Consider the following 27,908-nt stretch of genomic DNA (forward strand, 5'->3'; position numbering starts at 1 on the left):
ATGGCTACGGCCTTGCGATGGACACCAGTTTCTTTCTGTCATTAAAACATTTTGTGAGCTTCCTGTTATTTAATGGTATGTTTGTGTCAGTATTGCATCACCTATAGCTCCTCCTTCTAAATTATATAAAGATGTGACCTAGAAATTATTGAACACCATTTGTTAGACAAAGCCTCTCCTGTATTAATGAAACAATCTCATTATATGGCTTTGGTGAGGTCTGCATTGACACTGCATTAACATTTGAGCAATTGATAAGCATAATGAAAAAGACAAATGTCGCTCTACAGCATGAGGACATGCTGTGGAACAACTTGCCCACTGGGGCCCAAACCAAACCTCTCTCTAGTACTCTGTTAGATTAGATGGTGTCTGGATCTAGACCCATACATCACAGGGGACCTATGGACCATCTGGAGGCTTTTGAAGAGAGCAGGGATCAATCCCAGCCAGGCCACTCACCCAGTCTCTCTCATCTCCACTGGGACTGAGTGGGTGGGTGTGATATAAATGTGTGACACAACACACAGTTGAATCAATGTGTTTGTGTTATAAGGCTGAGGGCCAAAAGACTCCAAAATAAAAAGGCTGGCTGTGTGTGTGTGTGTGTGTGTGTGTGTGTGTCTGTCTGTCTGTCTGTGTGTCTGTGTGTCTGTGTGTCTGTGTGTCTGTCTGTCTGTCTGTCTGTCTGTCTGTCTGCCTGTCTTTACACTTCTGATGTGTACAGAGGCATGTACTCCCTCTCTTTCTCTCATCTTAGAAGTAGAACTCCGTCGTTCTACCTCTCCCTCTTGGATGACAGAGAGACGCTCTATGTCATCCCCCTCTTTCAACCAGTACACTTTCCCTAGCAACAAGCCCCTACTGTGAGGTGCGGAACCTGATTGCAAATATTCTGTTAAAATATTCTCTCACAAAGAGAGGTGTGGAGGGTGAGAGAGAATGTTCTGAATCTGGTTGCAAATTTCCCCCCAAACCACATTTTACCATATTCTTTTTTCATTTTTATGAAAGAAAACTTTATTTAGTGATTTATAAACAAAACACATTACCACTTTATCCATTTAGGGAAATTAAAAAAGCCAAAAAATAAATGAAATTCACTACTTCACCATCACAGTTGATGAGCAGGTGTACAAAAAAGGTTTTACAACAGATCTGTGCCAACCCTCGGGATATTGGATCGGCACAGCGCCACCATAGGTCACCACCATACACTGAGAAAGAATGACAGCATGAACGCTTACTAAACACAAGCATACACTACATATACCATTAGTTTTTACATTAGATTTTTTTTTTTTTACTTTTGTTCTTTTTTTCTGTTGAAAGGTTGGGGGGAAGGAAAGAGAGAGCTCATCATAGGATCATACATGTTTCAGTTACAATATTACAGTGTTAGCTAGATCGTCAGTCAAAGCCGGACACAAAAAGTGTTTTTTTTTTGCTCGTTTTTTGTTCTTTTTTTCATTGCTTGTTCTCAAAAACAAAATAACAAGTCGGAAAAAAAGAAATGAATGAACAGAGTTGCGTTCAAAGGGCATCACACTATAGCATTTACAAATATCTAAGAGGTTTAGTTAACGTCATACGACACCATTGTTGGTGGAGTGCGAAGGGTGTAATATGTAGAAGATGCTTGGCAGAGACAGTAGTACATACAAATATCTCCTGTGCGAGTCATGTAGTAAGATGAGAATACAAAAGAATAAAATCATAGCCATCTATCTATTTATATATATATTTCTCTATATAGTTTGTGTTTCCTTTGAGCAGTACATGCAGCAGCCACTTAGTGGAGTGACGTCATACTGAGCCGCAAAAAACTTTTGGGAACGTGGCAACAAGTTACAGGCAGGGGAGGGAAACCAATAGAAGCAGGGCTGAGGCATGTCTCCGCCCCTTTACAAAACCTCCTGAGAGAGGATTGGTGGGAGAGAGCTGTGGGTGGGGAGTCCCTGGATGCCTAATGGTTTTTTCTCTAGTCATTTGATATAACAATAATGCAAGATAAATTGACTAATGCAGAGGTCATATATGAAAAGCACATTTACCTACCTAACTACAATTTTTGCATACATAAAAGCCAAATCATGTGACTTCCTCTTTTGATTCTCCAATCACAAACAATCAATACTTAACAATTGATACTAAACTGCAGACCCTGGTGTGTGGATGGACCAGCCCACGCCGCCTCGTGTCATAGCCCGGCCCCAGACCTTGCCACCCCTCTCCCAGTCTCCATCCCACCTCGTCCCCTCTCATCAGTGACCACAAATAGGAAATGAACAAACAGCGTACTGTAATATTCACAAGTTAAAAGCACTGAACCGTTTTGCACTTAAAGAGACAATCTGACACATTTCACAGAATGGACACATCCTGCTCCTCCCCAGGTCCAAGCGGTTGGGTTTCGTCAGCCGGCCTTAGTCCACATTACTCCATGCTGTTGCCAGCACACCACAATGTTCAGAGAGGGCCGAACCTGTCAGAGCAGGGAGTGGTCAGATGCGGGGAGGGAGTAGGAGAGTGGGGGGATTCCACAGTCAAAAAAAGAGAGCGACTGCAGCTGGGAAGAGGGGGGGGGGGGGGGGGGATTGACAAGCAGAAACCTGGCACATCAGTTAAAGCTGGAAAAAGGGAAGCAACAGAAACGGGAGAGAAAGAGAGTAGGGAAATGTGACTCTTCTCCGAGAACATAATAAAAAGAGAAAGTTTCACAAATGTCACCTTTGTCATCATGTGAAGAAGCAGTCAGTGGTTTGAAGAAGGGGGAGGAGGGTTGAGGTTGGGTCGGACAGGGACAACTGGGGAGGGGTCAGCTTTTAGTGGGGTGGAGACGGGGGATGGGGAGCGCTGGGGAGGAGGGGGTCAAGAAGCTTCAGGTAAGGAGTGGTTGCTACCAAACATTCAGAGCAAAAAGCATCAGGGCTTTTGCTGAGTGGCGCGAGGGTTGGGATGGGAAGTTTAGGAGCAGAGATCCAACTGCTGGAGATGTTCCTGGTTATCTACAGGGTTCCCTCTGGATCACCTGCTGACCCGACTGGGCTCGTCCTTCTCTCTCCAAGACAATCTGAGGTTGTCCTCCTTTTTCTTTCCCTTCCTTGTTCTTTTCCTCCTTGTCCTATACAAGTGTACCACCTGTGTCTCTACGTGTTCGACAGAGGTGGTACTTCTAGTTCCTATGCAGAGTGGTGAGCAGAGCAGGCGTTACCCAGTGATGATATTTCCATCCTGAGAGAGAGAGCAGGTGTGTGTACGCAAAGATTGATACGGTGTACAACCTGGGAGACTGCGCCAGGGAAAGCAAGCTTGCTTTCTCTATATCAGCTACACTGTTTTTTTTAGTCTCCGTTTCTTGTAATGTCTTGCCTTTTAGGTCGCAGGTGGTCTCATTGTCTGGGTGGCTGTGTTTGCGTGTGTGTGTGTGTTTGCGTGGGTGTCGGTGTGTGTTGGTGTCTTAGACCGCCACGTCTCAGGGAACACTGACAGAAAACACTTCCGCAGGCTGCAGCAGTGTGTCGTTAGCCTTGAGCTTTAGCGACTCCCATGCTATTTACAGGTGTGTAAGTGTCCAGCTCTTCCTCCTGTGTCTTATGGTAGAGGACACTTTCTTTTCATCTTCAGCATTTTTTTTTCCTTTACATTTTCCTTTTATTCTCGTCTTGTTTTCCAAGGCTGGCACAGAAGCTTTTCATTTGTTCTTGTTTTCAGGTTTTCTTTTCCTCTCAGAGAGAATAGGGTTACACAGCAAGGTGGGTTGGCGTAAGACAGAGGTGCCAACGTTCCCCATTTGGGTTTTAGATCAATCCGTTTATTCTCAACAAGGCAAGATTAATCAATTACCTCAGTAAGGGACTGGAGAATATGTTAACGCTAAAATAATCTTGGTAAAGCCAGATTCATTCATACAGTCAGAGATTAGGCCAACAGAATCTATGTTAAATGGACGGGTAGCTGTAGCTGTCAGCATCACTTTGCTTGTCTGTGACTAAGGGGAGGATGACACTGAATATGTTGTGAATCACATTTTACGTTTGTTTTGTTTCTCTGTGGGTCTTGGTTGGTACCTCTGTTTTAACAGTGCTATTGCCACCTCTACCTCATCTTCTTCCTCTCTCTCTAATCATCTCCGTCATCCTTCCCCTTATCTTTCTTCTCCTTCTTCTCCTTCTTCTTCTTCTTCTTCTTCTTGGCCTCCTCCTTCTTTCCGAATGTGATGAAGTCGCTCTTGTCGTCCTCGCCGCCTTGGTTCTGTCGAATGGAAATGATGGCGGGTGAACCAGGGATGATGAAGGCTTCTGGGGGCACCTCGCCAGGCTTCAGGTGCTGGGGGGGCCCGCCTGGGCCCCCGGGGCCATAGCGGTAGTGCCAGCTGTTGCTGTCCACACCGGCTCCCATAGGGGTAGACAGCTCCCCACCCTCACCATCTAGAGAGAGAGAGAAAGAGAAAGCAGGTGGGTTATTAATAGAATAATTTATCTACAACATCCTTATCATCCTTATCATCCTCATTATCATCCTTATCATCACGACCACCAGCATCATTTTTGTTGTCAAAGGGTCAACAGTGTCATCTTCCATGAGAATGGAAGCAATCTTGATTTCAAAACCCCTATAGTGTCAGGCTCGGGCTGTGTGATTTTCATTGCTTATGTGTTTCCTGAATGCTGTCAGCCTGACTAATACGACAGCCACAGGAGCTCTCTGATCACCATGACTCCCATTGTGATGTCACAATGTCAGTCACTAATCGTGGACGTCCCGTTGAACAACCGTTCGACAAAAAATGAAGGGGGCGGTGACTCAAAAAGGGAGCTTGCAAACACCTTCTCTTTTCCAGATAAGCATCAGCAAATCAAAGGGTTCCCCATCTCGCCGCGGCCGAGGCGCTTTGCTATCGGATCAAACATCAAACGCTCCATGACGGCGAGAGCGGCAGGGAAAGGTTGTGGCATTTTTACGGAAAGTAAACAGGACCGTTTACACGCTGAGCGGTCGTTTGGGAAGATGACTGCAGTTAAACTTCCATTATGGCTTAGCACTCATTTGATAAACTGTTAAAGGGAGCCGTGGATTGTGCCGGTGTAACTACACAGCTGTGTGTCTGGTTCCTCCGCCTGTGTCTGTGTGTGGTTGTTGGCATGAGTATGCATGTGTGTGTGTGTGTGTGTGTGTGTGTGTGTGTGTGTGTGTGTGTGTGTGTGTGTGTGAATTCTTCACATTGCCGCCCCTGAAAAGAGCCCCTACTAGAGTGGGCTGCATCCCTGTCAACCTGAGCACCCCAGTAGTTGGTTACAAGGCTGAGCTATTTACTCCTCTTGGGCTGGCAGGTGTGAAACTGTCTCTCTACCACCTCCATCTCACTGTGTCTCTACAGGGTCAGAGTCTTAGTCATTGCTGCAGAGCCCAGCAGAGCGACACTTGGCACAGCTCTCCTACATAACCCATCAATCCATCCCTGTAGAGAGAGAGGGTGTCTGAGAACCCTCCTCCGCACACATAAATAACACCATTAAAAGGGCGTGGGCAGGCTCACACATAAATAACAGTTCATTAAAGGGGCGGCTCGTCAGAGGGCTGGCTCTTTGTGACTCTGCAGTATTCTATTACATTTGGACTATAAAACTGACTTCCACAGACTTACTTGAAGACCCAAACATTAACACTGACCAATGCACCCTGTATTTTATAAACATTCAAATGCACATATGTGTAAAGCTGACACTAAATGGACACAAACTGTCCCCAAATCCAAGCACACACACTCACAAACATGCACGCACAAACCCCATCACTTCCCTTTGCCTCCTTCCTCAAAGCTATGACCTAGTTGCTGCACTTTCTCCCTTTCCCTTTTCTCCCTCTCCTCCTTTCGAAGTTCCTTCTAAAGGGGTGTTGAGCAAAGCAGTGTTCACCCAGGCAGAAGGAACCATGTCTGGAAAAGAGGGAGCTGTCCTCATGTGATACCCAGGGCAGAAAGGCACGGCTCCCCATGCCCTGCCCGTGCTCTCCCCTTTGCAAAGTGTCCCTCTGAGGGAGTGTTACTCAGGTCAACCACATATCTAAATCACCATCAGACCATCTACAACCTTCATATTAGATTTGCTTCATACAGATAAAGTCATATTTCTACCAATGTCTTGTTTGGCTGTTCATTGTGTGTCATGTAGGACCTGGTCTTCCAAGTGCAAAGCTAATAGCCTAGTTCAGTGACTTGTCACTAAGCAGTCTGAGCCTGTTAACAGTCGTGATGGGAGTGGCCAGAAGGAGGCATTGTTACACAGAATCCAAAGAGTCCAAGAACATAATGGTGCTGTTCCATCACAGAGCAGAAAACACTAGAACATAAGAATGCAGCACTCCTCCCTTGTTTGTTCTCTGATTTCAAACGGAACTGTCACAGCAGCACCCAGTGCATGTTTAGAAGTGCTGTGTAACAGCAGCAAAAAGAGAAAAACTCAAACTAAATTTGCAACAATTAATGACCATTTAAAACTGTTCAGCCTTTTCTGCCTACAGTATACACAAGCTTCCATCTCACCAGGTTGGGTCATTTTCTTAGCTAAGTTCAAGTAATAAATCCTCTGTTCAAACCTTATGGCCAGCAAAAGCTCAGGAATTTAGTATATTCTAACTTTCATTGTGAACATGTTGATATCAAAATATCTGTGAACTTTTTACTACAACTGCTGTTCTGCCTCAACTGCTGAAAACCTTATATTACTGGAATGAGTTGTGTGTGATCTTGAGTCTTCAGTTGGACACATGCACAGGGAATGAAGATCTCAGGAGGGAAGCTGAGGAGAGAAAAAAGTGATCTCTCTTTTCCTCTCTTGTCATCCCTATTTTGCCTCAATCCCTCCCCATCTGACATGTATGGTGAGAAAGAGTCAAACTAATCTGCCCAGAGAGATGCTCCCGTCCTCTGCTCTGCCCTGGTGGTAACACCCAGCTTAAGTCCTTATCTGACTCCCCAACGACATCGTGGTCCTCACTCCTGCTTCTTAAATGTGAAACATGACAGGAAGAGAGGAGCAACGCCGGACAGAATTACTGCACGGGAGAGAGAGAGAGAGATCGTAGAAAGTGGGAAAGTATACATTACTCTACAGTAAACTCGCTTCATGCCCTCAGGGATGACTTCTTCCCTGTCTACAACAGCACAGGCAGATGATGAGACACCCGTGGCCCCCATGCAAACACATCATAAACAAGTCATAAACAAACAGGACCCCAGAGAGAGGGATGAGTCATGCTGAAAGAGCAGACAGATGGAGCAAGACAGGGCAAGACAGGACAGTAGCCTGACAGAGGGTCAGACACTGAACAGCTGGCTAAAAAAAACAATTAGACCCATCTTAGGGATTTCACGACCTCGTCCAAAGGTTAGTCACTGGGTAAAAAACTGTAAAGAGTGATTTTTATTTTTATATATATCAATATAGATATATATATATATCTATATATGTCCTCTATTCTGTCCCTTCATCGTTCCTCTCACATCTCTTCCTATGTATTTTCAACCCTCACTCAATGTTGAGACCGTGAATTCAAGAGTCTGACACTCACCATCACTGTAGTCTCCATTCACACCTACAGAGCAGATATTGAAAACCACTCTGTCCCTCATTCCTTAAACCCTCTCGCCTCTCCCCCCCGCCACACACAATCTTTATTCTACACCCGGAGCTCTCTACCCCTCCTCTTTCCCAATCTTTCTGAGAATAGCAACAGAGGAACATGCCTCGCCCAGCTCGGATACACACAGCCACTGCTCCTATCTGATTTGTCGATGGCTGTTGCAGAGCAAAACTCTCTCTTCCATCTCTTCCTCCCTCCCTTTCTCCCTTTCTCCCTCCCTCTCTCCCCCTTTATCTCTTTCTGGCTGACCTTTCATCTAATCAAGCATGAAAGCTCAGCCAGCCAACACCCGTCCCTTCTTCCAGTTATCGATCCCAGCGTTAATTATGCCTATCAGTGTTATGGCAACATCGTTGTGATGGGTGAGTTACAGTGCTTGTTTGTCAACATTCGCTAGGAGGCACATTAGATAGAAGAACGATTAGTTTACACATACAGATGACCACTGGCTGGCTAACATCTCTCTTTCTCTCTGTCGTCCTTCCTTGTTTTTCTTTTCTGTGTTTCACTTCCTCCCTCCCTTGCTTTAACTGAACTTTTAGAAAAAAAGGAAACGGATACAACATCCTCATCCGCTCACTGTGCACACCATTACTTGCACACAAACAAACTTTATACGTCTTTAAAAAAAAAATCATCCCTGGGACAGCTAGACAGGGAACAACAAACAGTCTTATCAGTGTGTGTGTGTGTCTCCCCTTTCCTCCTCTCCTCGACCCAAGGTTTTCACAGCCTCTTAAATCATCCAGGAAGTTCCATTTTGCCACGTCGACTTTACTCATCCCCTCCGTCTCGAGCCCGCCATGGGCCGGCTGGAGCAGAAGCGCAGTGGAGCGCAGTGCAGTATTACATAACAAGCAGGAGGGAGGTAGGAAAGATAGAGGGAGGAGGAGAGTAGGGAGGTGGGAGAGAGAGAGAGAGAGAGAGAGAGAGAGAGAGAGAGAGAGAGAGAGAGAGAGAGAGAGAGAGAGAGAGAGAGAGAGAGAGAGAGAGAGAGAGAGAGAGAGAGAGAGAGAGAGAGAGAGAGAGAGGTGGAGAGAGGTGGAGAGAGGTGGAGTAGGAGACGATGGAGTGCGAAGATGCGGGTATGAAATGCAATCCTGATATGGAGTATGAAAAACCTGAAGGTGCAGATTTTGTATTTTTGGGGGGCGGTGAGGAGAGGAGAACCACTGCAGTGCTGGAGGATTCTGGGATTGTTATGATAGCATTCTCTCAGGGCCACACCCTTCCATGTGAAAACATCTGCACGTGGTTGGGTATGCCAAACATGCACATGCCTGTTCGGTGTGTCTGTGTATGTGCTCCTGTGTTTTGATAGAAACACTACTATACTGCTCTCTCTTCAAAACCTAATTCTTATTCATGCATCTGTGTTTTCCTTCCTGTTCGTGCTTGGCTACTGATAGGACTATATGTGTGTGTCTGCATAAATTACCATATTTCCCCCTAACTGGTAACACAAATACAGGGGAAGGGAGTGTGTGAGTATGTGTGATAAAATCAAATCATGCTGGATTGTTGTATTTTTTTTATGATCAATTACATTTGTATGTGTGTGTGTGTGTGTGTGTACGTGAGGCCTGGTGGGTGGGAGCTGCACACCTTCAAGTGTTCCGTCCAGATGGATCATGTGACAGATGGTGAAGACAAGCTGTCCCAGGAGACGCTCCTGAACAGCCTCACAAAGAACTAAGCTGCCAAACGTGTGTGTGCGGGTGTGTGCATGCGTGTATGTGCACCAAGTCTTGCTCATTTAAATCAGAGCAGTGGTTCTAATGAGGATAATATAGTCATTAATAGTGACATGACTAAATAGCAGGCTATTAGAAACGGATTTATTCTCAGTGGAGCATAGCGAGAGAGAGGAAAAGAGTGCATAAGAGACAGATCCAGAGAAGGAGAAAGAGAGAGAGAAAGAGAGAGGGAAGACAAAAATGATTTAAATTTAAAAAGAGACAAAATGGAAGCTAAAACAGAGTTATAAATGGACTAAATGGCAAACGTGGAGGCATTTTTGGATGAGAGGAGAGGGACAGCTTGTCCTAGGTCCTCCCTCCTGTCTTCCCCTCTCCTGAGTGTGCTCCAGGCCCTGGGCAGGATCCAGACAGCTCTCATCTCTCTCTCTCTCTCTCTCTCTCTCTCTCTCTCTCTCTCTCTCTCTCGCTCTCGCTCTCGCTCTCGCTCTCGCTCTCTCAACCACTGTGGAAAAGTACCCGGCTCTCTGTCGACTGAGTGGAGTTGTATGAGGACGACATGGTTGGACACGGTCAGTAATGAATGATCAAGTGTCATGGTGACTACTCCCGAGGTTTGACTCTGAATTCAACACCTGGAGAAGTGTTTCAGAGGTAGACGTTAGGGCAGAAACCACTTCTCTCCCTTTCTTGCCTTCTTTTTCCTTCTCTCTCCCTCTCCTCCATTCTCTCCCCCTCATCCCCTTCCTGTTCTCTCTACAGGTGCAAGATGTTGTTGACTTGTGGTGCCCTTCATTGAATTAGGCAGGCTGTGTGTGTGTTCCTGTCATCCAATAAGGCTGTGATGCAGAAAGACCTGCCCTAAACCTGCCCCCAACTCTGCAGTACAGCACAGTCCTAGTGAATGTAGGTCACTTTCTTTCCTCCTTTGCATCACTCTCACCCTCCTTCCCATCTCGTTGCCCCTCTCAACATACTTCTCACTAGGACAAGCTTTCCTTCTGTGCCAACACATCTCTCCCTCCATCCCTCTAAACATCCGCCTCTCGTTTCTCCTTAAAAATGTGTTTCTGTTCTGTAGTGGCTAACCCTAACAGACAACTTTTTTTTCTTTCCATTTACCTGCCCTCTCTGCCTCTCCTCCTACACTCGACCACATTTTCCTTCCTTTCCTCCTCCCTCCATCTCTGTCTTCCCACATGGTCTCTTTGCTCTCTCATCCTTCGCTCTCTCTCTCCCCCGCCATTCTGTTCGGGGCCATGAATGGTTGCCGTGGAAACTGCATCCTCCAATGAAGCGGTTGGACTTGGGCGTCACAGCGACAGTGCTGATGCTGATGGAGAATAATGCTGCAAGCTCCCTACCTCCCTCCCTTGCTTTCTTTCTCTCTCTCTCGCCTAGTCCAACCACTCTCCCCTAGCAACAGCAGCCTCACACCCCCTCCCTCTCTCCTTTTCACTCTGCCTCTGTCTATCACTTTTTTTCTAGCTCATTGTCACACAGCCCCCCCCCCCAGTCCCCCCAAATCTATGTTACATCCTTTCTTGCCTCTCTCTCTTTCTCCCTCACTCCTTCACTCCAGGGGATAGTTCAGATTCTGCACAATTCCCTCTGGATCCCTGTGTGGGCCCCTGGTTGAGAGGCAGATCCATGAAATTAAGGGGGAGAGAGAGAGAGACAGCATGCAGTCCTGATTTCATTAATGTGAGTCTGTTAATCTGGGCGTAGGCTGTTCTCCATCTGTCACACCAGGAGCAGCGCACAACGTAGACAGTCAAAACACACAGACACGTACACGCACACTAACACACACAAGCTCTCGCACACACACAACCACCTATGAACAGGCATACGCGCGCAGATTCACACACTTACACGCCTCCGCACTGAACCACCCTCTTTAATACGCAGGAGAGAGAAGAAACAGGGGCGTAGTCTGCTGTGGCTCCTCTGCTCAGGAAAAAACAAACAGAGACAAAAACAACACCGAACGACTATGTTCGTCGACCTCTTAGAATGAAACCAACCGACAAGATGCATCCTCAAAACTAAATTTGGTGTGTGTGTGTGTATATACAGTATATGTATGTATTTATACTTTGTTTCTTAACCTGAGGATTCAGATCAGAAAGACTATCTGAATCAGCAGATGACTCGTTCAGTGAACTCTGAGACTGTCAGAAGACCACATTTAGTCAATATCTGACCAAACCTCAATGAGATTATACCGTTTATTGAAACCACCACATGCTGAATCAATTCAAATCTGGTGAATGCAAGATGGTGGCATTGCTTTGCACCACTTTCTCTTTATCCTTTGAAAATAAAACTCTCCACATCCATGAGTTTATCCCCCCTCCCTCCAAGCCTCTCTCTCAATACCCCTCCATCCAAACCTCTCCTTCCATAACCCCCCTCCTCAAGACCCAGGCTGTAACTTCTCTGCCTAGGCAGGAAATCGATTGCAGAGCAGGGGCGGCTGATATTTTGTGTGTGTGTGTGTGTGTGGGAGGGAGAGAGAGTGTTAATGATTTTGAGAGAGAGAGAGGTAGAGAGACAGGCGGGGGAGTGTATGGGCAGTTAGTCAGGGAGGTTGACACTCCCTGTCCATAGCGAACACAGAGCCAGGTCATCTCTGCAAGTCCTTAATTACAACAAATCACCTTTTTATCTTCCAGATAATTACTTTGTCGTCCCCGCCCTTGTTCACTTCAATCTCTCTCTTTTTCTCTCTCTGCTCCCTCTTGCTCAGACCCTCCTGTCCAAATCTTTTCATGTTCCCTACCTCTCCTCCCCATTGATTGTCTTCTACTCCACATTTGATCTCTCCTGTCTCCATTTCTCTCTCTCTCTCCTTGAACACTTTACAGTTGACTTCCGCCCCATCCAAACACAGGTCAGTTTTGTCAGACTATGACCTTCACTCGGACATGACATGGTGCATCCGCAGTCATAATTAAGATGCTAATTACTGTTGGATCTGCCTCCTGCCCATAACAAAATTAATTGCCACAGTTACCAGACACCAGGGGACGAATGAATGTAGATTCAGAAAAAGTGGTCAGTTTGTTTTGCAGGTGTTTTTGTGTGTGTGTTTATATGAAGAGACAGAGAGAACGAGAGTCAGAAAAGAGAGAGAGAGAAAGAATTAAAGAAATTGTGTAATTGAATCCCTATGTTGGGTTGGGTTATTGTGTTGTCTCTGTAAATATTCTGACAGTAATCAGGTTATCTACAGTAGTCTCTCTCTCTCTCTCTCTCTCTCTCTCTCTCTCTCTCTCTCTCTCTCTCTCTCTCTCTCTCTCTCTCTCTCTCTCTCTCTCTCTCTCTCTCTCTCTCTCTCTCTCTGTCTCTCTCTCTGTCTTGCTTATTCTTACAGATAGCCATCTCCACCCATACTACAAGTGTCATTTCCTCTCAGAGTTGATAAAGGAAGTCAAGGGAGCAGGTTAAGATGTAGTAGCAGATTTCTCTCTTTCATTTGATCTTTCTCACTTTTGCTCTCCCTTCTTTTCTCTTCCTCTTTCTCACTATCTCTCTTTTTCATCTTGTTCGCTCACTACTTCCCTTTTTTCTCCTTCTGTCCCTCTCTACGCGTAGTATTTTAGATGTTTCTTGAGTCTTCTAAGACCTGAGGTTGGTCTCAGTCAGACCATAAGGATTGTGGTTCAATTTGTTGTAGTTCATTGAATTAAGTCTGTTGGTGACCATTTTGGTAACTCTAGTTTAGCAGTGTGTTGGTTTCTCGAGTTAATAGAGTATATCCGATGTAGACTAAGAAAGTAGCTGGTCCTGGTCAGTGTAATGTCAAAATGGGTCAGTTCTCAGAGGTCATGACCTCGAGACTTACCGGCAGCGCTGGACACGGTTGGCCAGTTCTGGACCAGAACCCCCTGGGCTCCCTGCATCACCGAGGACTCCTCCATGTGCACTGAGCTGGAACGCAAACACACACAGTTGTTATACCCTGGAATTACTTTTCAGATGTAGTTGCAGTCTACACTGTCTGGAAAGAAGAAACATATTCAATACTCATTATTCAGACATGGCCTATTTAATGCAGTCAATCACAAACACACACACACACATATTTTATAGACAGCGTATGGACTCTATGGTATTACTATATGGCAGCAACATAAGCTTCAGTACACTCAATCCTCTCTGGATCCACATGCTGCCTATAATACACAGCATTACTAAATTGAACCATGGCAGCACACCACAGGATGTGTGCTTGGGAGTATACAGTATGTGTGTGTGTGTGTGTGTGTAGAGAATGTGTGTGTACAGTATGTGTGTGTGTGTAGAGCATGTGTGTGTACAATATGTGTGTGCCAGAATCCAGGGGTCCAGGACCCATCCCAGGAATGCAGGCCAGCCCAAACCAGCTCCTGGGATTAGGATTAAACACTAGTCACCCTACATATTTACACCACTCTCTGGATTAAGGATTAAAGATGGGTGCTCTTACATTTTCACACCCAGGGATTTCAGCACCACCCAGCAAATGCTCAGGGGTAGCTGGCAAACACAAGCAAACCTCAAAAACTATACTCACACACATACCAACAGATGCACACACATGTATATTAAACACAGGCACATAATCTGTCTTCATAAGATTGCATCTCTCTTTAACACACAAACAAGCAAACCCACATCAGATACATGGATATAAGAACCTAAACACGCACACGTTCCATAACTTGAAGGGATTGGATATCGGATTCCTCCCAAAGGCCTGTTAATAAAGCTCTGATTATGACTGGGATGTTTGATCATGCTACAGTTCAGGAAGAATCAGTGCCACCCTGTGAGGAGCTCAGTGTACCTGTGTACCATCTACCTAGAGAGGCCCTCTCTCAATCCTGCAATGCAGATCTGCGGTTTAGTTTGGGATAAAATATCTACATCTACAACTCCCTTCATTGTGTTTGAAGAGAAAGAATTGAGGACAAGGAGTAGTTACACACTTATTTGAACCTGCTGTGTGTGTGTGTGCCCTGCATGCAGGAAATCCCTCGATACAAATATTAAACTGCCCATATGTTTTTTAAGGCGGTGGGCATGCTTTTTTTTAATCCTCCTATCCCTCACATGTCCTCCTTTCCCCCCCCCCATTTGTCCCTGTTTGTTGGAACAAATCTCTCTTTCCCCTTGCTTCTCTCTCTCTCGCTCCCTCCGTCCTCACCCCCATCTCTCTCTTTCTCTGATGTCAGTTTTAACAGGTGTGATTTCACTCATTAAAAACCTCAGGCCATATTTATGTGTGGAGGCAGTCTCTTACGTTCATATACCATGCTATCTTAAATGGACATGTATAACAAGCAGGAAACAATGATTAATGAAAATAAAGGGATGAAGAAACAAGCACAAATATGAATTGAATTGAAATGAGATTGTAGAGGAGAGTGTATGGCGGGTAGCCACCATTTTGGCTCAGATTCTCCTCTTTGTTCTAGACACGCACAGGCTGTGTATGTGCGTGCGTGTGTGTGTGTGTGTGTGTGTGCGTGTGTGTGAGTCCAAGGTCAAGCCATCACAGCTTGGTCCCCATCCTGTCTTATCTGATTCCTCCTCTGCCCTCCTCCCTTTCTATCTCTCCCCACCCCCATCTCCTCTCTGTTCCTTTCTTTGCCATTTTTCATCTCTCCGTCATCTCTATCCCATCCGACACCAGGGTGTGTGTGTGTGTGTGTTTGTGGTAAAAAAAAAGGATGTGAACGTTCCAACTGTCTGTGTGGTGGTGGGTGTGTGGAGGTGAAGAGCAATTTGGTGAGGGAGGCCATTTTAAGTGGTGTTCAGGGCAATAGTCATGAAGATGGGCTACTAAATTATTAAAGGAGTACACTGGACCGAAAACATGCCAATCTGCTAATGCCTGTCTCAGTTTCCCTCATCCATTGTCTCACTTTCTCCTTGTGTCTCTGTGAACGCCTGTCCTTGTCTACCAGATTCATGTCCGTCATTCTGACGAACTGCCTCACTGTTTGCCAGTCTGTCTGACTTCCCACCTGTCTGTCTTTTTGCCTTCCCGCCTGTCTGCCCATCTCTCTATCAACTCAACAAGTCTGCCAGTCTCTCTGTCAGCTAGACAGTAGGTCAGGGTGTGTTTGCTCTTCACTGCATTAAAGCCAGGGACAAACTGTACACCAGATTCTGGAAGGGTCAGAACCAGCAGTGGTATTTGGGGTATCTTTTTTTTCTTTCTTTTATTTTTTATATCACCTTCAAATTCCATACTGTAATCCCAGGTTTAGTATGAACAGAGAGGGATGAAGTGCTCACAGAGGAGAGCAGATTCATGTTTTAAAAGGCTCTGCTGTATACTGAAGAGAGTGATGGAATGCATTAGAATCATTAATTCTCATTAAACCCTGCTGTAATTATGAGAGGATCTGTGTACCAGTAATGACACTCAGATGCTACACGCATATTAATCTGACACATACACGTACAAACACACGCACAAATACACAGTTCAGAATGTACATTCATCATTGCGATCACAGACTGATAGATTTAGACACAAACCAAAGAGCAGTAAGTGAGCGATGAAACAAGTATGCATGGTTTCACTTCCACTGGAAAAACAGGACAAAGAGTGAAACTCACAGAGACAGGATGTTCACACACATGCACAAACACACACACACACACACACAAACACACGCAGTGCCCCTCATGACCCGTGTCTCAGACAGACGCTGTTTACTGGGAGCTGTGAAAGCGTTGTCCGTTCTGTCATCTCATCTGTCCCTCATCACTCCAGCCACAGCCAGAGGGACCCGCTTCTATGTCTGTATGTGCGTCTTGTGTGTGTGTGTCTGAGAGGGTTGGCGTAGGCAGAATGACCTACTTCTGTGTTTCTCCGATGGATGGACTGGTCGGCCAGTCGTTGTCAGTTCACAAAATTGCTCTGCCGCATTGAAACTGTGTGCGTCTGTGTGTGCTTGTTTGTGTGTGTGTGTACCAGCGTTTAATTCGTAAGGGTTAGTAGCATACTATCAGATCATCTAGCTGCACTGGGTACTCTGGTTCGCTCGGCTGGCCCATGCTCATTAAGACTAGCCTTGCTCATTAACCAGACCTCTCTCTCTCTTTCTTTGTCTCTCTCTCATTTTCATGATCTTGACTCTGGGTTGGGTAAGGCCCCAACCGTTCTGGTACAGTTAGAGGCTTGGTGGTTCATGGTAATATGACCCATGAACTTTCCCTGCTACATACATTCTCTCCCCCCCCCCCCCCCCCCCCCTCCCAATCAGGGTGCCCCATCCAGGAACAAGCTTCCACCTGACTGGGTAGTTGCCTCTCTGTCTACGACTGACCATAAGTCAACCCCTACACCGCCCCCCACCACCGCCTCCACCAGTCTCGCCCCCACAACCACTCCAGGCCGCTACATGTGCTCTCTGATAGCCGGTGAGGAGTGTGAGCTTGGGGAGGGGGGACACAGCCATATTTGTGTCAGGCAGAGACACACTTCACTCACTCTCACAAAGGTAGACAGGAATGGCAGGTGAATATACATACAGGATGTATATTCACACATGCATATAACATGTGAAACATTCTTTGTTCTTGGAGAAGACTGCAGTACTGGTGTTGATGAAGTACTGAGTAGACAGAAAATGGATGTATTATGTTGGCAGCACTAGCAAATAATACATTGTGATGAACTTCGGCCCAACATGAACAACTAATGAAGGATGATGGGATGAGAGGGTGTGTTTACTGCTTACCTCTGCATCCCAGCTCGTAAGGAGGCCGAGTATCGCCAGTCTGCATTAGGCGCCTTGGGCTGCAAGAAAGACAGAAAGAAAGGAGAAGAGAGAGTCTTAAGTACTGCAAGAGATCACACTGGTAAAACCCAATATCCTCTCATTAATAAGTCATGCCGTGAACTGCTAGCATGAGCAGAACACACACACAAGAACACACATACACACACATAGACACTCTTCATAGCTGTGACAGCTTGCCTCTGCCTGTGGAGAGAAATGAGTGATGAGTTGGAGCTAGCAGCTTCCCTCCTCTCCTCCTCCCTTCCATATTGCCTTCTCCCTCCCTTGTCCTCTGAGAGAGGAATGACTTTGAGACATACAGCTCTTTCTCACAGTGGTGCCCAGGCGGTCCACTGACCCTGCCTCTATGACACATGCCCACAGGCCAAAACACCCCCGGGCCAAACCATGGAGTCTGAAGGTGGTACGCTCCGTTACCACAGAGACCCAGCAGAACTCTCACATTGCTGTATGTGTTGATGGACTCCATTAGAGGCTGCAGCTGTCCACCTCTTCACCTTCCTCCATCTCTCCTTCTCCCTCCATCAGCTGTACCCATCCCTAAATTACCAGATAAACGTTTCTCTGGAAGAGGAATAATGGATTTTTGCCTCTGAACACCTTTTCCTGTTTTCTTGAGTATTTACCCTCCTCCTTCTTTTGGTTTAATCTATTTGTATTCCCCTTGATCTGTCACGGTTTCTTTTACTCCATTCTCTTATCAAAATGACAAGTGTCATTGTTTGCTTGAGTTGGTCCAACAGACCTCACCATGGCAACCACAACGGAGCCCTTCTCACACCGCGCATCAGCCTCGGCATCTCTCCCCTGTCAAGGTCACAGGTGGAGGAGATGAAGGTTGGGGGGGGGGGCAGCATTAAGGTGATGTAGATTTAACCCTGGCAGGCTCGCACCTGGACACGACATCTGAAATCAACATCACTAGAGAGCTCCGGGTGGAGCGAGTGACACAAAACACAGCCTAGCATCCCTCTAACTTCATCTGCTACCAATCTACAATAGACAGTTTCACATCCAACACAGAATACAAGGCATGGGTTTTTAAAAGCTCCATATGGATGTGTGCCTGTTGTGTCTGTTTTGAGAATACTGAAGTACCATTTGCTGAAACTTTTCTCAATCCACATTAGCAGTTATGAAATAATCAGTTTTGCTTCCAAAACTGCTGAAAACCATATTGTTTAGGTTGTATGTGATCTTGTGTTCTGTACTAAAATGTTAATAGTTGTACGTCATGATGACACTGACATGTAGTTCAATTTAACGTCTGGATTTAGCTTCGTACCGCCCTGCCTATGAAAATGGACCTTTAACCACAGACCCAGAGTCAGATTACCCTTCCATCAAACACAATTGGATTAAAAACAACCTGACCATATTTTGTCTGCAAGACAGATGTTCACTTCCTACCGACGGTGAAACAACCTCTCTCTTTTTAACTCCATTAAGGACACCCATCACCCTAGAATCTAGTAGCTGCCCCTAATAAGAAGCCCACAGTATCTCCTGGGGGTCATTTACACTACGACACAAATACATGCACACACTCCACATAACCTAACAAAGGGGAACCAAAATAACACATGTACAGCTACAATATCATACTGGGTGAAATTGTAACAAAACAGAAAAGACTCATGATGTCAAATATCAATCAATTCAAAATGGGAGTCAGGTGGCTGAGCGGTTAGAGAATCGAGCAAGGCACTTCACCCTACTTGCCTCGGGGGAATGTCCCTGTATTTACTGTAAGTCGCTCTGGATAAGAGCGTCTGCTAAATGACTAAATGTAAATGTAAAATAAATTCGACGTCACACCAATTAAAGGCCCATTTTTACACCGTCCTTGTCATATTTATAGCGCCAGACATATATTCAACAGCCCAGGATTATTTGAACTGTTATGAGATATATGTACTTCATTACAAATGAAGGCAGATTGTCTTTAAATGGCGTTGGTAAATGTTTGCCCTGCTGGTACAACAGTGGCCGAGGGGGAGAGTGGTCTGCCAGACCGTATGGCGATGTTTGGCTTAATGAGAACGAACACGCTAACACACACACACATACACTAATGGTTAGACCAGCATCTGGACGCTGAACACGTCCGCAGTCTCCTGCTATCCCATGATAACACGCACACACACATACAGACACACGGGAATGCATAGGCTCAAAGGAAATCGGTGAGCTATATCTACAGCCACACCCAGTGCATTCCAAATAGACAAGGGTTTCATGGTGATGATAGAGAAGTGATGCATTCAGATTCTATATCTGGAAAGAATAAAGTTAGAGGACAAAGAGAGAAATAAAACAGCCCATGGCTTTTACTTGTCCTTAGTCTCTGTTGAGTCGGTGAGGATGCACAGAAATGGCTAAACAAGGCCCTGGGTTTGATTTGGCCTCCACATCCTCTCTCTCTCTCTCTCTCTCTGACTCTCCCTCCCTCTGTCTCCAAGTGGACACCCCTCGCATGGATACAGTGATCGCACCTCCGCCGTCAACACGTTGTCCAATCACTTCTCTTCCCCCGCCCAAACCGCACCAAACCGACCAATCCGGAGGTAGAGAGGATGAAACACGTCCCTGCCACTAAATTACACAGCGAGAACAAACATGACTGGCATTTAATGAGGAAAATGCTGGGGGATAGAGGGGCTATTATCTAACCTTTGCTTTAATATCTCTTTTCATCCCCCACCCCTACTCAGACTCTTCTATTCTCTATTCAATCATTTTTATTTTCTATTAACAGCCTGCCTATACATATTTTGGGTCAAGACAATATTTGGGTGCAATTTTTCCCAAATATGGTCTGTTTTATGGTCTCTCTTAAGTGTGGTGTTTTTTTTAAACAGTCTAATCGAAATATTTACCCCATTTGGATTTTAATCTGCACAAAAGCTGCGTGTCCAAAAGGCAAGCTTCCATGTTTCTACCCATTTTCTTTTCCTCTTCTGTAAGAGCAAGGGAATGAAAACTGCATGTCTATCTCGGTTCGATCTGCCTCTCCGTGTCTGACTCACCAAGCGTGATTGTTCTGTGTCGCAAACGCACGTGACCGGTGGGATGTTTTCGTGCGGTGGGACCCACAGCTTTCTGAGCCAAGAGAGCGTAACTCAACTGGTGAGACGGTCTCCCTGTCCAGAGCTGGCTGCATAGTAGCCTGTTCGTCTGTGCTCATTGGCCCAGAAGGATGTGGAACGTCACAGTGGTCCAATTGTGGCAAGCCGTGTTGGGACCTAGTGGACTAATTGCTCAAGTCCTTGAGAACTCTAAATCTCAGTAACTTGGTGCTTTCACAGAGTACGCCTAGAGTGTACATGCTGTAGAAGCAGAGCTCTCAATGTAATCGTTGGATGGTTCCTGTGGAGGCTGCTGCTACTGAGCACACTGAAACTGTGTGTGTGTATTTGTGTGGAAAGAGAGAAAGACAGAGAGATACTTTCCCTGAATACAAATGCTGATTATTTTTTTTATGACAGCTCTCTAAACGACCATGGAGGGAAGAGGTGCATAAACCTCTGATACCTGAATCATCAGAAACAAACAACAGCTCTCTGGCAAGAACCAAGCCTAAGCACACACACACACACACACACACACACACACTTTGAGAACGGTGCACCTACCACCCACTCAAACAAATACACACCTCAGACAAAGAAACCTTTTTTTTTACATTAAAGGCTCCATATGGTAGGTAGAGAACATAGAGTACCCTTAAAGTATTTTCAGTGTGTACATACACAAACAAGAGTTTTCCAGAAATAATTGCCGAATTTTGTTCATGTTTACCAATCCTGTCTAGCAGACAAAAACAAAGGATGAAAGGAAGAACTAGGAGTGGCACTGCAATTTCTGGTTTAAAAAATAACTCTTGCAAACTGAATACGAGAACACGTTCTCTTTTTATACTTCCACCAATATCTACAACAACAATGAGCTGTTTTCATGGCAAAAGTCTTTGTTTAAAATGTAACAGATCCAACAGAAATGAGCAGCCTCTATAACCAGAGATTCCCTCTGACTCTCAAACACCATCCATCTACAAGCACACACACCTGGCGATTCGCATAGCATTGTGATACACAAACACACACCTGGATAGCAGAGGTGGCATCTGGCATACTGAGTCGCCGTACAAACATCTGGCTCTGGCCGCTCTGGCTGGTGACGTATCCAGAGCCCCAGGTGCCGCTGTGAGGCCGGCCTGTATTGTAGAACATGAAGGTGTCGCTCCCGGAGGTAGCCGTCAGACACGTCTTATAGCAGTACGTTTTGGTCAACGACCCGTTTCCTCGCACCTCTATGTAATGAGGCTCTACTTTGAGGTCCCGTCGCAACGCAACATTGTTATTGGGTACTCCTCCGCCTCCACCGCCTCCACCTCCTCCTCCTCCTCCTCCTCCTCCACCCCCTCCACCTCCTCCACCCCCACCTCCCATGGCTGTGGTGCCCCCCTCTGGCATGCTCTTCTGGGAGACGCAGCAAGGGGAGCAGGAGCCCGGCTGGGTGCAGTAGGCATGGCAGCGGACAATGGCGAGCACAACCACCGTGACCAGGAACACGAAGGTGGTGGCACTGAGAGCGATAATGAGGTAGAGGGTGACGTTCGAGAACATAAGGGGACTGTGTGGCCGGATGATGCGCTTAGGGTCAGGGGTCAGCTTAGGCGGCAGCTCCATGACGGCCACGGTGATGGTGGCAGTGGAGGAAAGGGGTGGCAGGCCGTGGTCGCTCACCAGCACCGTCAGGAGGAAGGAGGTGGAGTTGTCCTCGATGACACGGCGAGTGGTGCGGATTTCACCTGTGTGCTCGTGTACTTTGAACAGGTCCAAGTCTGCGGTGGTCTGCTCTAGGGCGTAAACCAGCCAGGCGTTTTGGCCCGCATCTCCATCCCACGCCAGCACCTTGGTAACCAGCACCCCGGCCTCTGCGTTCTTCATCAGCGTCTCCGTGGTGCGCGTGCCGTTTGCCGGCGGGTGCACGATCCTGGGCATGTGGTCGTTCTGGTCCATGATGTAAACATAGACGGTGGCCACGCGGCTGAGCGGTGGCACGCCGTTATCCTGGGCTTTCACCTGGAAGTGGAACTCTCTGAGCTTCTCAAAGTCGAATGCTCGCAGGGCGTAGGCTTCGCCCGTGTTGGGCTTCACGCTGACGTAGCTGGCCACGGGGATGCCGTGGTTGTTGTCGTTGAGGACCGTGTAGGTGATGCGGGCGTTCTCGCCGGCGTCGGCGTCCAATGCCTTCACGACGCACAGCGAGGCCCCCGGGGCGTTGTTCTCCGTCACGTACACTGTGTAGGACGTCTGCTCGAACCGCGGCGGGTTGTCGTTCACGTCCGCAACGTCCACTTTGAAGGTCATGTGGGACGACAGGGCCGGTGTGCCGCCGTCGACTGCGATGACCGTTACGTTGTAGGAGGAGATGGTCTCTCTGTCTAAGAAGGCTGAGGTGACAATGGTGTAATGGTTTCGGAAGGACTTGATCTTGAAGGGCAGGTTGGGCAGGATCTCCAGTGTCACCTGTTTGTTCTGGCCGGAGTCGCGGTCGTTGACGCTGATAAGTGCAACCACGGTATCGGCCCGTGCGTCCTCTCGGACTGGACTTGAGAGGGACGACAGAACAATCTCAGGGATGTTGTCATTCACGTCTAGGACTTCCACCACTACTTTACAGGGAACTGCCACTGGAGATGGGCCCCTGTCCATAGCCTGTATGTACATTTCATAGGAGTTGGTCTCTTCAAAATCAATGTTGTTCTTCACACGAATTTCTCCTGTATCTGTGTCCATTGAGAAAATATGTCTAACCCTCTCTGGGGTGTAGCTACTAAAAGAATAGGAAACTTCCGCATTTGAGCCCTCATCTGGATCTGTTGCATTTAGCTTTATCACCAGGGCGCCTTTGGGCGAGTTCTCCGACAGTTTCACTTTATATACAGAGCTGTCGAACTTGGGAACGTTGTCGTTGGAATCCTGGACAAGCACATTGATTTTAGCAGTGCCAGTGCGCGGAGGGGTGCCTCCGTCCACAGCTGTCAATATTAACTGATGAGACGGCGTCTGCTCACGGTCAAAAGGCTTTTTGAGAACGAGCTCAATGTGCTTGCTATTGGCCGTGGGCTTATTGGAATCCAGCGCGAGGTGTTCGTTTGGGCTGAGTCTGTAGAGCCGAACTGAGTTGGAGCCGTCGTCCGCATCCTGCGCGCCCTCAATGGGGAACCGGGACCCAGTGACCGCGGACTCTGATATCTCCAGCTGGTATTCATCCCGGGGGAACTGTGGCACATTATCATTGGCATCCAAAATCTCCACCTCCACGTTGTGCGCCTCGAGCGGGTTCTCAACAACCACCTCGAGATTGAGGAAACAGGTGCCACTGAATTCACAGAGCGTCTCGCGGTCTATGCGGTCACTCACCGATAGCTTTCCTGTTTTATGATTTATGTTGAAATATCTCCGTGCACTGTCCGAGGTGATTCTGATGCGACGGGCAGAGAGCTTTTGCAGGTCCAAACCCAAATCCCGAACAATGTCACCGACCACAGCCCCGTTCTCCAGCTCCTCGGGAATGGTGTAACGTATTTGTGCATTTGTAAGGCCACTGAGTACAAAAATCACTAAACAAAAATAAAAAGGCACATATTCCTTTATGCTGTAACAGCATCGCGCAGCCACAGCCATTGCAAGTAGGCAGGATCCGCAGACGGATTACAGAGCTTTCCGCCTTTTTAGCTTGTGCGTCCCCACCCGCCACATTAAAACCGGGGGGGAAGTCCGTTACTCACCCCCTACTATGTGCAGGACGACCAAAGCATCCTCTCCGGTACAGGTGCCTGTTTTAACAGACAATTTTCCGGTACACCCATGTTTTTCTTTGTTCGTTTGTCTGATGCTTTTTTTCTCCTCTCTGTCCTCCGCGCGCGGCTGACTCTTGTTTCCCTCTCATGGGTGCTGCCTCTCTCTCTCTTACTCTCCTTTTCCTTCCCCTCCCTCTCTCTATCCCTCTCTATGTGATGGTGTCTGTGGGCTGCGGGGGAGGGGGAGCCTTTTGCTTGAGCGGTGCTGGCTGCCTTTCAGCCATTTAACACAGTCAAAAAAAATAAAATAAACCTTTATTCCAACATTGGTAGGAATAAAGGTTTTTTTTCTTAACCGTCAGTCGCGGGTTTTCAATGCGCACACACATGCATTCGAGCACTGTTTTCTTTTTTTTTCTTTTTTTTTTTTCTGAGAGAGCGGGTGCCACCGCCCTTTTCATTGTGTGCTGGGATACAGTGCCTAACGGATTTATCGGTACGCCCTGGCAATTTCTTTCCTCCGTTCTTATTGATCTAAACTTGCAATCACACCAAATCTCAAACAAAACGTAGCTAAGATGACAAAAATGATACACGATAAAACACACACACATAGCTAATAAACACACCTATGCAGGAATAAAGATTCCTAATCACACATTTCAGAAATGCATTATTATAACCATGTTTCAAAAATACACAAAAAGATAGAACAATGACAAACAGTAGCCTTCGAATTCAAAATAACCAGACATAATTAGAAACATGGGTGATAAAAGAGGTAAAAAACGTCAACGTAAAATCTTCAAAATAATCAAAGGAATATAGGTTGCATTTTTCAATGTCTTTATTTTTATTTTTCACAATTAGCTCTCAAATAAATGCAGGATCTGTGCACCCTCTGGCACTGTTCACGAGCACTGAGCTGAAAGGCTATCGGGAGATCATTGACTCCAGTACCCCCTCTCTTTTTTGCCCCCGAGACTGACAGCTGCAGTGGTCATTTACTGGAACTACAAGCATATTTGGCTGCTCATTTAATATCCCATTCCTGTCCTCTATAGTTATCATCCTTCCTGTTCGTTGCCATATGAACGACGTTCACTCGGGGTGACCGACCGATGCAAACCAGGTCACCTAGATGCCGGGTACTTGCCCCATCACCAAATCTGTCAAACACACTAGCGTGGATCGTCCTGTCAGACCCACATTGCTCAAATAGTTGGGGCCTGCTTCATGCATGTGTATGTTGAGGATGTAGTCTAGGAAACGGACATCGACAACGTGTTCTTGCTGGAGACTGCAGTTTGATTGTTTAGGCCATGCAAGATTATTCTAGACCGAAGCTGAGATATAAGGAGAGGCTTGTTCACTTTCACATTTCTCTCTGGGACAAAATACCACAGTCGTCAATGGTAATTTAATAGCTACAAAGACATTAATAGAGACACAGTCATGGCCCCTGTCGGTTTGATATACCTGCATTGATCCATTAAAAAGTGGACCTCGGCCACTATCGTCGAGACGTGTGTCCATTTATTGAAATGCAGTGATAGACTAGCCTTTTAGTTCATATAGCAGACACCACAGGGCGTTCGATTTCTATAGATATACCGTTTTTTCTGCTCCCTACTCTATTTTAATCATTCAAGCCTGCACATGCACATTGGGTGGGGACGCACTGCGCATGACTGGTAGCAGGTGGTCTGCCAGTGGCGTTAAATGCCCAAATCATATTGCTGAAACCCTTCTCCTAATTAGTACATTCTGAACCCATGTACCTCAATTAGATTCCAATTTAAATCGGATTCTACTCAATTAGGAAGGCTCCCCTACTCATATAACGCGATCAGCACAACAAAGTGATGGGGAGGATCTTTCGACACATTATTTTCTAGACGACACAGCTGTGGCGGCACATTCAGAATGAATCAAGGCCGGGGTATTATATCAATCTCTGTTAGCGCGGAATGGCCCGTGTTGGATACTGCAACCAGACAATCGTCTTTCAAACTAGTTAAATTGATTTGATGGAGTCTAACTGTACAATGGGAAGTGAAAAGCCTTCCCCATGGGACAGTCTAAGCGACCGAATAGGTGATGTCCAAGAAAGCTGAGGTCACAAAAGCAAACATCCATATTGTGGAAGTGTTGGAAAGTTTTGAAAGTGTTAAACACTTAAAAACATGAAAGTTTGTATTTTTTGTGTGTTTCTTTTAAAGGTTAACTGGCAAACAACCATATCCGGTTGAAACAGTTATAAAAAAAAGATTTAGTAAAAATCTGCAAATGTTCCCCATAGTGTCGCGTTCGTCTGGAGCCATGCCTCAAAGGAAGCCTGATTCACCAGGCCACCCGGCCACGGTGTCCGCCCAGCCGCATACATGCTGTAACCGTTAATCTCCCTATGCGGATCCAACTGTCCCCCATAGACCATACGCCCACGGCGTTGACAGTTGTTGGCAGGCCGAGAGATGGGAGAACGCCGATGAGTCACTCATACGCTGCGGAGAGGATGGAGCGACTCTTCACACTACCGGACAAGGCTGTTTTTTGTTGTTGTTTGTTTTGTTTTTTCTTCAGGTTTTGACGGATGCAGATTGACCTTTTTACTGTTTCTTTCTGTACACCTCTTCCCTAATTTCCCACCCTCGATTTAACTCTGGAGATGAAACGACGGGGGTTCGGCCCATCCGTACTCATGTGTCTTGTAGGCAATCGAGCCGCGGCTGTACCCCTGACATTTACCAGATTTCCCGGTGGGACGCGCGCTCTGTGTGTTTACGGCAATTTGAGAGAGATGAAAAGAGGCGACTGTTATCTCGTCAATTACACACGCCGCCGGATTTACACCTGGCATTTCCACCTCACCCCGCCGTCTGCCCCTCCCTCCCTTAGCTTCTCAATTGCTTCCTCCCTACAGCGATGTAACTTAGGGGCAGGTAACCAACATTTTGGTCTTTCTCTTTCTCTCTAGACCTGTTAGAATGGTGCCCATCTGCTCTGTCATTAATTGCGAGCCGCAGAGCTGTGAAATATTTAATTTTTCACTCAAGGGGCTACTGATTAAGTTATCTCCATTACTCCAAACAGACAAACAGACGTCTGTCTCGCTAGAACAGAGACACGTCCAAAGAAACGTCCTTGTAGTCTTAAATTACTCCCAGATCTACTCTTGGTCTTTACCCCCAGCAGTGACTGCAATGGATATAACACCTTTATATAAAAAAAAACTGTCTGCATCAAATGCTTCATGTACCCCCCTCTCTCTCCTCCTCTTTCCACCTGCTCCCTCTTTCTCCAGATGTGCCCTGTGTCTGTGTGACATCCGTTGCTCCAGCTGGGGAGAGATAGCCGAGGGGCTCCTAATGCCATAGCTATCCTACTCTGGGGAGAGAGAGAGATGAAAGGCAGAGAGAGGATAGATGATGAGAGAGACGGACAATGGAGAGAGAGAGAAGAAGCAGGAAGTAAAGGAGAGAGGTAGGTGTCTGATTTTTCTCAGCACTCTCCTCTCCACGCCAGAGGGTCCACACACTGCCAGAATATTAAAATCTCTCCATTCATTATGCAAGATGGCGGACATATTAAGAACAAGCTCTCTGCTAACACTCTCTCATTAATGGGCAGTAATCGGGCCGCTTTAAAAGCCATTCGTTTGCTCCCCTAAGCGTGTGCTTTGCCATGTGGAGTCCCCCCCTGTTGGTGAGTCACATGTCCAGGCCCACAGAGATCCACGGAAAGATGGGCCAGAGCTGGTGTCTGTCTGTGTGTCAGTCGCACAGACACACACACGTTCTAAGGCTTGAGTGCTGGCCAGACCAGCCTTTTTTTAGTAATTGTGAGCTGCCATCTTGTCTGGTGTGCTCAAGGACAGGGCTGATGACATCACTGATGCTCTCCAAGTCCAAATACTTTCCCTTACTGTATCCATCTGTCACAGTCACA

General features: G+C 46.5%; 1 protein-coding gene across 13 annotated transcripts in view; it reads right to left on the bottom strand.

Annotated features, from left to right (window-relative positions):
* Nucleotides 1–3,588: 3,588 nt before the first annotated feature.
* Nucleotides 3,589–27,908, bottom strand: part of LOC134032246 (protocadherin alpha-C2-like) — a 116,674-nt gene continuing 92,354 nt past the window's right edge. For 12 of the 13 annotated variants that reach the window (XM_062476151.1, XM_062476145.1, XM_062476147.1 and 9 more), the window contains exons 2-4: nt 17,087–17,145; nt 13,192–13,277; nt 3,589–4,430 (exon numbers count right to left, since the gene is read on the bottom strand). In XM_062476151.1, coding sequence (XP_062332135.1) covers nt 4,123–4,430; nt 13,192–13,277; nt 17,087–17,145 — 453 coding nt within the window. In that variant the 3' untranslated portion in view covers nt 3,589–4,122. Of the gene's footprint in view, nt 4,431–13,191; nt 13,278–17,086; nt 17,146–21,255; nt 24,183–27,908 lie in introns of those variants that run through there. The other variant, XM_062476139.1, reaches the window with a different exon arrangement.

Source organism: Osmerus eperlanus, chromosome 13 (assembly GCF_963692335.1).
Source record: "Osmerus eperlanus chromosome 13, fOsmEpe2.1, whole genome shotgun sequence".
Lineage (NCBI taxonomy): Eukaryota > Metazoa > Chordata > Actinopteri > Osmeriformes > Osmeridae > Osmerus > Osmerus eperlanus.